At 44.1% G+C, this 11,016-nt stretch overlaps 1 protein-coding gene across 1 annotated transcript in view; it reads left to right on the forward strand.

Moving 5' to 3' along the window:
* Positions 1-10,489, forward strand: part of LOC309558588 (uncharacterized protein) — a gene marked incomplete at its 3' end in the record, with an annotated part of 57,126 nt that extends 46,637 nt beyond the window's left edge. The window contains exons 18-19 of the mRNA XM_082261666.1: positions 2,963-3,005; positions 10,397-10,489. Coding sequence (XP_082117792.1) covers positions 2,963-3,005; positions 10,397-10,489 — 136 coding nt within the window. The remainder of the gene's footprint in view (positions 1-2,962; positions 3,006-10,396) is intronic.
* Between the last annotated feature and the right edge of the window lie 527 nt (positions 10,490-11,016).

Raw genomic sequence — 11,016 nt, forward strand, 5'->3', positions numbered from 1 at the left:
AGAGCTAGAGGGAGAAAAGCAGACAGAGCGCCATGGGACCACGCAGGAAAGATCTTAAAATTGTATTTATTTACATTTCACAGTTTTGTAGCGATGGCATGTTTGGGGAATGGGTAAGCAATGGATAAGCATTGCCGTTATGTGTTTGACATTCATTATGTTTACATTTAAAGTAGGTCTTAACTTGAATACAAAAATGTATTGTAAGCTTTCAAATATTAGGCCCCTTTCATGCTGCCGCATCGATCAGGTCCGCTTAAAAAAAAAAACTGACAGACGGACCCGATCGGACCATCTTTGGCTCTCTACGGAGTGGCGGATGTCAATGGACCGGTGTCTGTTGACACTGGCCGACATCCGATCCTATCTGCTAAAAACAGAGATCCGTTTCCCGTCTGTCGTATATAATTACAGACCGATGGAAACACAGGCGGTCCATTTCCATCTGACCGCCCCATAGAGAAAAGCGGGCTGTGTCCGCTCTGCATCAGTGGATGTGGACCGGTCACCTGCTTGCTCAGTGGACAGATTCCTTGCTGAGCAGGCAGTGAAAGAACTTAGTCTAAGTTTCACCATTTTTCTTCTGGTTTTTTAAATTGCAGCGTTCGTTAAATATCTAGGGATTCCGCAACAAAGGTCCTTTTTTCCTGCACTTCATGCTTTACTGTGACAACTGTCTTCATGTGTGCTCCTGCATTGTCACTGGAAGACATAGACAGGAATCGGCAACACTGAGGCTAGCAAATAAATATTTATGAAAAAACATGGCTATCGTTACACTGTGCTTTAACAAACCTAATGTCCAGTTAGGGTTTAAATCTGCTTTTAAAAGAATCTAACCTCTTGTCAAATCAACATGACAGAAAAGACAAACTGCATGTGTATTAAAGGGGACCTGTCATTTTTTTGCCCATTCAGGGCAAAATTACAGTTCTCTTCATGGGATACACCCTCACCTCCCAAAACCTGTCTTCAGGAATTTCCCCTAATGCTCCAATTGTGTGTCAGACCCTTGGCAATACCCAGTAGTTCTAGAAATGGGGTGCAGGTTATCTCTGCTTCCTCCCAGGATGTAGTGCTCAGGCCTGAGCAGACAAACACTTTGTCACATAGAGGAGGGGTGAAGCTTAATAACTACTTGCTGACCAGCCGCCGTAGTTTTACGGCAGCAGGTCGGCTCTGTCCCGCGAAACGACATACCTGTATGTTGCTTCGCGGGGCTGCTAGCAAGGGCGCGGGCCCGCTCCCGTTCGCCACAGGGGAAGCTCATCAGCGGGTCTAGCCATTACGATTGCCGCCGAGTACCCACGATTGCTCCCTGTGGAGAAAGAACGGCAGACCGCTGTTCTGTCAGTTATAAACACAGGGATCCTGTGTTCCTCTTATTTAGGAACACAGATCTGTGTTCATGCAGCAAGCCCACCTCCCCTTCACAGTTAGAAAACACCCCCTAGGGACACATTTAACCCTTTCATCGCCCATGATGTTAACCCCTTCCCTGCCAGTGGCAGTACACTAACAGTGCATATTTTTTAGCACTGATTACTGTAGTAATGTCACTGGTCCCCCCCAAAAGTGTCAGGTGTCCAATCTGTCCGCTGTAATGTCGGAGTCCCACTAAAAATCGCTGATTGCCACCATTACTAGTAAAAAAATAAATAAAAATGACAAATCTTTTCCCCAGTTTGTAGACGCGATAACATTTGCGCAAATCAATCAAATATACACTTATTTTTTCATAAACTGAACTGCATACAAGTTGTGGGTTAGTAACACACAGTAGAGAAGCTGGAGGAAGATTCACCGAACTGTAGCTTACACTGCCAGTGACCTATAAGGGGATGGATTAACCACGTAGGACCGCCCCACGTACATTTACTGCGGCAGGGTGGCCCTTAAGAGCAAAATCATGTCCCTGTACGTGATTGTTTTCGTCAGCTCTAGGGTGCGCACGTGCACCGCCAGAGCCATGGTCTCGCTGTGATTGGTGTGGCGGCTGCAATCGTTGGGAGGAATGACAGAACGGCCGTCTACCTATGTAAACAAAGCAGACCATCGTTCTGGCAGACAGGAAGAGAAAGATCTTGTGTTCCTACTAACAAGGAACACAGATCTCTCTTCCTGCAGTCAGTCCACCCCCCACAGTTAGCACTTCCTAGGAGCACACTTCACCCTTTGATCGCCCCTGATGTTAACCCCTTCCCTTATAGATGAAAGTAAAAAACATTGGTTTTTTTTGTTTTCAAAACTGTCGCTCGTTTTTTTGCTTGTAGCACAAAAAATAAAAATTGCAGAGGTGATCAAATACCACCAAAAGAAAACGATTTGTAGGGGGAAAAAAGGACGTAAATTTTATTTGGGTACAATGTCGCACGACTGCGCAATTGTCAGTTAAAGTAACGCATCGATGTATTGCAAAAAATGACCTGGTCATTAAGGGGGTAAAACATTCCGGGGCTGAAGTGGTAAAAAACCTGCAGCAAAACCTAACATAGGTTTTGACTTTTCCACATTCTATACAGAATATTAAAATAGTTTTGTCTGGAGTTCAACTTTATTACTTTTAGGAGTTTTATACTGTGGGCTTGCTATATAGCAACATGTTATTAACCTAGAAGAATCCCACCTATTGGGGCTTATTAAAGTGGTTGTAAACCCACTTTAAAGACTTTTATCTATAGGTAAGCCTATATTAAGGCTTACCTATGGGTGCTATAAATATCTCCTAAACTTGTACCGCTTAGATATTTACAGTGCATGCAGCCGATGAGTTCATCGGCGCATGCGCTGTGAAGGAGCGGCCACTCGTGCCGTTCTTCAGAGCCCTGTGCCATAAACGGCGGCTCCCGCACGTATGCGCGGGAGTGATGTAATTTACAGGTGTTTTTTTTTTTTTTTTCCATTTTTTTTTCAGAGGGTTTACTTCCTCTTTAATAATCAGATCGAATCCCTTCCTCCACAGGTATAACTGGACTGCAACTGTTGGCAACAACATAAAGAACAGAGTAAGTGGATGTCTTTGTGACGGTGTTAAATTCTTTATTTAAAAGTGAAATTTTAACAGACACTTTGCATAACGCAAGTAAATACTGTATGACCAAATGTTTAAGGATACCGGATATCACACCTATCTGTATGATCAAAAGTATAGACACCTTAGAAGGCCCTTTTTTGCTTCTGCTACTGTAACTGTACCCCTGTGCCCCAGCCAGTGCCATAACGACTAAGTTTGATGGGTTTGGTGTGGAGGAGTGACCTGAACACCTCTGGGATGAATTAGAATTTTTATGAGCCAGCTCGACCAATATCCTGACCTCACAAATGCTCTTTAGATAAATGGGCATGAATTCCCACAAAATCCAAAATCTTGTGGAAAGCCTTCCCATAAGAGTGGAGGCCATGTATCTACAAAGGGGGACAAAGTCCACAGGAGTAGCCAATGTTTTGTAATGTGATGTCCAACATGTGTGATGGTCAGGTGTCCACATCAGTTATATACATCAGAAATGTGTTACAGGATAATGTTCATTCTCAAAGCTTTTCTTATGACAGCGCTAGAGAGTCACGTAATTTCTAGTTTTTGTACATTCTGAAGACGCACTGAAGCGGCCAGAACACTGATTCCTGTAGTGTTATTGATTTTGCAAAATTTCCTGTAAGTGGAATCCATAATAAATAGCAATGTAACCATGTCAAAATCCTAAACCAAACCGAATTGAGAAGTCACGTAAATTTTAGGCTGAAGTACATAGAATCACAAATGACACTTGGGCACCGTTCACATCTGGCAATTTGGGATCACAGGCTGAATCACTGCTGTGATGCCCACAATTCCAAATCGCACTGCAATAGTGGCAAGACACACCATGTTTGGGTGGCATTGATTTTCATTGGCACCTCAAATGCTGTGCGGTTTTGCTGCATTGTTCACAGGATAAATGGTGGCAAACTGCATTGTGCAAAGTTTGTTGCCAAAAAGGAGCAGGATCTTTCGGGTAACAAGCTTCACACAATGCGGTTTGCAGCACTTGCCACATGACCATAGTGTGACCGACTGCACCGCGTTTGAGGTGTCATTCAAAATGAATGCCATCCAAACACACAGGGTATTTTTTTTTTTTTTTTTTACTGCTGTTGCAATGCAATTTGGAATAAGGGGCAGAATCGCAGCCATTCTGCCTATGATCCCAAATTGCCAGATGTGAACAGGGCCTAGACCAGTGGTGCTAAGTTCAGTAGGCTGAATGAGTTTCTCTCGACTAGGACACCAATTGTGTGAATGGTAATCTAGACTTAAAGTGTCACTAAACTCTTCATTTTATCTGGCCTGGGAATCTATTTTTCTCTAAATTGTTTCTTATTGTGTTTTTCTGCCTCTTTGTAATGTCCTCCGTGAGCTCCTGAATCTCTTCCCCCCCCCCCCCCCCCCCTCCTGTTTGGAACAAGCCGTGCACTTTGGTTAGGGTCCCAGAGTTCATAGTAGTGATTGTCCTTAAAGCGTTAGGGTCCCAGAGTTTATAGTAGTGATTGTCCTTAAAGCATCTGTAAAGAAAAAAAATAAACCTGTTTTCTCTATCGTTCATTGACGGACACAGTAGGGTCCTACTGATATGCATCAGTCAAGGAACCTAAGAGAAAAGGATTTTACAGTAAGTCAAAAATCTAGTTATACTTGCCTGCTCTGTGCCATGGTTTTGCACCCCAATCCTCCTTCTCGTGTGCCCCGCTGGTGCTCTGGGCCCCCTCCCCTTTGCCTAGTGCCCCTATAGCAAGCTGCTTGCTATGGGGGCACTTGTGCGTGTTCACTTCCGAGCCTGCCCTCTGTGTCTGTAAGGCACAGGGAGGGTGGCTCAGCCCCATCCTCTTCTGTGATTGCAACAAGAGCCAATGGCTCCTGCTGCTGCAACTCAGCCAATGAGGAGTGTGAGACCCGGTAGAGCCCTGACTCTCTCATGTACATCGCTGGATTGAGATCTGGCTTCTGTAAGTATTGGGGGGGCTTAGGGGGGAGCTTCACACCAAGGGATTTTTTTAGCATGAAAGTAAAGAAACCTTAAAACTTTTCAACCACTTAAAACCCATCTTGGGAGCAAGCCAAGAGGGTGGCCTAAGAAAAAAAAAATACAGTGGGACCCTGGAAAATGAAAGTAGCCACCGTCTAACAGGAAGTCGGATCACAGTAGCCAATAAAAAAAGAGGAATTTGGAGAAAACTGAGCAATGGATGGTGCTTTTTGAGTTACAGCATTTGTTACCCCAACGCTTCATATTCCTGATATGTTGTACCATGTACTTGTATGAGAGAGTCTCTTGCTCTCTTTCTATTGCTTCCTTTATGTGAATTCACTTGTGTTCCTGCCAGTTCCTCTGCTTCCCTATTAAAAACTGACCACACTAAGCATACAAACACGCTGTGGTTAGTTCTCTAGCTATGACATGTCCTGACACCCCCCCCCCCCCCTTCCTCCTGCAAAGTCATTCACTGGGAAGATCCTTGTCATGCTGCTTCTCCTCCCCCGGCTCTTATGCAGCTGAGAACAGAGGGTACGTGATCGCTTATTAAAAGGTGAAAAAAGGTGATTATAATATTTTTTTATCTATACAAAAATGGTTTTCCTTTTTATTTAATTTTTTTAACCTAAAAATAGGTTTACAAGGTGATCGTTTCACTGAATTTTTTATTGAGTTATTGCGTTTTTTTTGTGTTTTTATTTATTTTCATCCACAATTTAGTGTTCTAAACTAAATTAAAATGTAAAGTGGAACATATTCTCTAGTCCTCTGGGCTTCCTTGCTTTTTGCCTGTTCCTATGGCAACACTAGCAGGTTACCCTGTGGAAGATTAAGGGCCATGTCCCACTAGAGATCACGTCATTTATGGCAAATCACCTGCAGCACAATCGCTAAACACTGTAAACTACCTATCCTTGTGATGTTACTGCATGAAATGCTGCAGAATTTTGCTCCCCAACTCTTTAGCAGAGACACTGTCACTGAGTCCTGCATGTCTTTAAGACATCTCCAGCCAAACTGAAATACAGAGCACATTTCATGATTGTTCACTCCAAGCGTGTGTACAAATGAACAGAATTGCAATAGGGCTCTGTTTTCATTGAACATATGGCAGTGCACAAAGCCGTGTGAAGGTGGGAATGAGCTGTATGGTAACCTGTGTACCCGCCAAAAGCTTTATAAAAAAAAAAAAAAAAAAAACACTCTTGGGATTTATTCTTCCCTGCTGTGCTATGTAGTTAAGCATGAAGAAGGGGATACATTTCTTGTTCATACAGGACAGGCAGATTCAGAGACAACTGGGTATAGGCAGTGGCTGGGACATACTAGCAAAACAACTGTGAGGACCCCAATATAACCATTCCCACTTCCAGCAATCCTCAGTTCTTTGCTAGTGTCTTTAGGTGTTGGATGTCTCCTCTGAGTAGAATTTTGTTTGTTACATTTGCCAAATTCTTCAATCTATTTTTTTTTTTTTTCGCGTTGACCACAGCAGCATTTTACTCAGTTTCTGAATTGGTGCCCCAAGGCAAGATCTTTGGTGACTGTGCTGGACCCATCAAAGAAATTGAGAGGCTGGCCTGTAAAGTTGCTTTGGGCGCTTGGTACTGTTAGGTGCCCACCTTGCCACATAGTGTAACTTGTTGGGTTAGCTGCAGGGTGCTATACAGGTCAAGGGCAGAGGCTCCCAAAAGACCCCTTTGCTTGGGCAAAGTCAGTTTAATCCTCTATTCAACCCTGTGTGAAACTATTCCCTGGGTATGCAAGTATATGATGCCCTAGGTGCCTCCCTTCTCCCAGGGCGGGGTTCTCCGACCACCCCCCCCCCCCGTCTCACTTAAAGCGGAGTTCCACACATGTCATTTTTTGGGGGGGGGGGGAGCGGGTACCTAGTTTTGACATGTACCCGCTCCAACTTCCGCTCGGAGCGCCGCGGCGCCCTGAACGGAAGTTCTCCTCTCCCCCTCCCTCCTCTGCAATCTTCTGGGACATGTCAGAGGTCCCAGAAGATTGCCGGCCAATCAAGACACGCAGCGCAACTCGCGCATGCGCAGTGGGTACCCGGCTGTGAAGCCCAAACTGTCACCGCCGGGTGCCCACAGCAGTGATGCCGGCGCCGCCGAGACCAGAGGGAAGAGGATCGAGGCTTCGGGCGGCCGCATCGCTGGACCGTTGGACAGGTGAGTGAAAAGGCTGGAACTCCGCTTTAACATGCAGTGAGTAGGTATCCTGGGTTGCTGCCTTTGTTTCCGTTCTCCCCTTCCCCCACACTCAGGAGTTAAAGCGGAGTTCTGGCCACGAAAAAAAATTGTGAATAATTTTATCATAGGATTTCCTTACCACTTTGTTTGGAGCTCCTTCCTTTCACTTTTTTGGACACATGGACTTTAGTTAAGACACATTTGATATTTTATTACACCATCAATATCACCTGTTTATATATTGATTTAAGCATTTCTGGCGCAGCACTATTATAGTTATTTGCATATTATTTGTGAGGTGTTACACATTTTTGTGTTTGCTGCCGGATTATTGCACTGTTATTTGACACTAACGTGCACTAGCCATTTTTTGTTTTAATTAGTATCAATTTATTTCTGGTTTTTCACTAATTGGTTGCACTGATAATCAATTGTATATTATGGGTCTGTGGCTGAGGTGAGAGACCAATCTAGCCGGTGGTGGGATATATGCAAAGCGGTGTTTGTGAATAATTTTATCATAGGATTTCCTTTCCACTTTGTTTGGAGCTCCTTCTTTTCACTTTTTTGGACACTTATGGACTTTATTTAAGACACATTTGATATTTTATTACACCATCAATATCACCTGTTTATATATTGATTTAAGTATTTCTGGCGCAGCACTATTATAGTTATTATCCTGGGTTGCTGCCTTTGTTTCCGTTCTCCCCTTCCCCCACACTCAGGAGTTAAAGTGGAGTTCTGGCCACGAAAAAAATGTTTCAATAAAAATACCCCCAGGACAGTCGGGGCTAGTACATTCCACAATCGATAGCCTCTGAACTGTCCCGGGTCGCACTTACCTGCAAGAAATACTTCTTGAAAATTTCTTCTCCAGCGCTGCCATCTTGGATGTTGGCAGCTGAAGCCAGCGCATCCTCTTCTCCCAGAATGCGCCTGCACCAGCCCCGCTCGTCACTTCCGGTGCGGCATGCCCAGAAGCTGTTTAGCAGGGAATGCGGAGTCGCACCGGAAGTGACGAGTGGGGCCGGTGCCGGCTCATTGATTCCTGGGAGCGATGACGTTCAGCTCCCAGGAATCAATGCAAAGAGGAAGTGACGGCGAGGGCCGCGGCCGCAGAGGGAGAAAGTGGAAGAAAGGTGAGTATATTTTTCTTCAATAACAAGGTAAGTAAACAAAAAAAAAAAAAAAATTGTAACTATCCATTTATTTTACAGGTGACCGAAAGCAAGCGGATGGCCCAAAATCGCATAGATTTTGTGGCCGGAACTCTGCTTTAACTCCCGTCACTTAAAAGTTTTTTTTTTTTTTTTTTTTCCCCACACTCCCTTGTGGGAGTGTATGGTGACTGGATGCATCCAAGTGTCCACTCCACCTAAGCCTTTTGCTCAGTAATATTTTTTATGGAGGACTCCTTTCTGGAAAAAATGGTTCTGGAGGTTGGTTCGGCTATTGCCTGCCTCGACTGATCTGATGGTGTCATTGGATTATCTTCCAGCTTTATATATATATATATATATATATATATATATATATATATATATATATATATATATATATATATATATATATATATATATATATATATATATATATATATATATATATATATATTTAAAGCCTCGTACACACCATGAGACTATCGGGTAAATGATCATCCATTATTTTTGCATGCTAGTCTCATATTGAAAACCAACTTTTAACTAAAGTTAAGAAAATTCTTGTATGACAGGAAACCGCTTCGGAAATTAAGGAATGTGCGCTATTGTAATGTATTCTTTCGTTTCTGAGAATGTGTGGTTTTGGTCTTTTTTTTTTTTTTTTTTCAGACGAATATTGTTGGTCTGATTAAACAAAAAACGTTTTGGTATCGTGCGAGAACAATTTTCATGCTTGTCCCTTCGGATAATTTTGCATGAACTGATCGGCTCTCAAAAGCTGTGTACTAATGTTCATATTTTTGTCTGATTTTCTGATCATGTGTACTAGGCATTAGGCCTGAAGAAATAGTTTAAACCCTGAAACATTTTTTTGCTTTCTTTCATTGCTCCATACAGCTCCATATCTTTTTTGACCCTTGGGTTATGCTGCTCTCCATAGGAGTAGGACACTAGGTGGAAAAAAGTTTGACCACGCCCATACAGCAGTCCCAGGGGGTATAATCCCACTTCCTGCTCTAGCTCTTCAGTTGTTTTTTTTTCTGCCTAGTCAGGAGTAAGCACCTAGTTCCTTGCTGGGATCTCTGGTCCTGGCATTTTTTCCTTTTTTAAACTGAATTTTTTTTACTAATATTTTATTTTCTGTTCCTGTGAGAACTACAATGAACTGCTGGACTGGGCAACGGACTGAACATCCTAGATACTTGCAGTCTTCCCAGTCTGGTCAGCGAGCGCGCGTGCCTCAGCTCGGCGCTAGGTATGCCGCAACATAGTTCCACTGGATGGGGACTGGCCGGTGAGTTAAACGCCACGTGAGAACGCATAGCCCTGGTCACAACATGAGTCGCAGCGTACCTCTGACCTGCAGCTACCCCCATTCCAAGATGGGGAGGTGGTCTGTCCAGAGTGGTGCCCACCCAGTTCCATGGTGTGGTATGTAGTGTCCCTCGGGGTGGACGTGGGCCCCTCCCGGGAATGGTCGGACTCCCGGGTTCCCTTCTATTCCCCCCCCCCCAGCCCCTCTAACGGGATTGGGAAGAAAATTTAGACCGCGGCTGTCAGAGTGCCTCAAAGCTGTTGATATAGCGGACAGTACTGCTGATGGATGTGCGCCTCACATGGCCAGATCGGCCCAAATATTGTGGCCTACTTGGCGGCTGACAGAACTAGCTGCAAAGCTGTCCAAACTGCTGATCAAGCTAACAGAGCTGCAGGCGGACTCTCGACATGTGGCCGGATTAACCCTGCTAACTTTGGCACAGACCTCATCAGTGGGCCAGCATGGAGAACCAGGGGAAAAAAAGCCTGCCGCCGATGACGTAAATTTTGAAAGCGGCAGCATGGGTTTTCAAGCATGAGGTGTGTACAGCAGTGGGATTCTAGAAAATAGACACCGACGGGACAATTCCGCTTATATTTTCATTATTGTTTTGTAGTTTATGAAATGGGGGGTGGGGGGAGGGTGTAGGTCTGCTTTAATAGCCTCACAATTGGATTGTCCATATCGTTCTCTCTCTTTCAGGTATGCAACATGAATCCACACTTGTTCATCTTCAATGAAATGCAAATGAAACTGCTGCTAAGCAAACTAGGACGTTTGAATGGAAAGAAGTAACCCTCCCCAGTGAGGTGCATACAGAGACTGCTACCTTCCAGGGCACCAAACAAACTTTGCCGGTTAAGCTGAGTTTTACTATGTGAAATTTGCACTTTTTAATCTTGTGCCTTTATGAGTCCGCTTTTCTAGGACCATTAGGCCTTGTGATAGTGGCTGAAGACCTCTTGTTCACCATAGCCTTCCGTCAGATGTTCGATGTACATTTCTAAGGCACTATTGGAGAAACTGATAGTCAATAGGTACGGTTGCCTTCAGTTGCTTTCCATCACTAAGCCCCACTGTGTTCTGCCTGTCTGTCCTATGTCTCCGACTATAGCAGTGAGGTTTACTTGCAGCGGCTTTGCTCCATTTCCTTCCAAAAAGGCCGATTGAAGGTTTCACTTTCTTGCAGCCGAACTCCCTGCTTTTGAATTTGTTCTGAATTCAGAAGGGTTTGTTAAGGAAGTGTAACACAACTTGTTTTTTTCTAAAGACTGTGGTAGTTGGGATGAACAGGAAATTCTAGTGAAGATAGCCCTCCAATG

Source organism: Pelophylax lessonae (genome assembly GCF_965119305.1).
Source record: "Pelophylax lessonae genome assembly, chromosome: 6".
Taxonomy (NCBI): domain Eukaryota; kingdom Metazoa; phylum Chordata; class Amphibia; order Anura; family Ranidae; genus Pelophylax; species Pelophylax lessonae.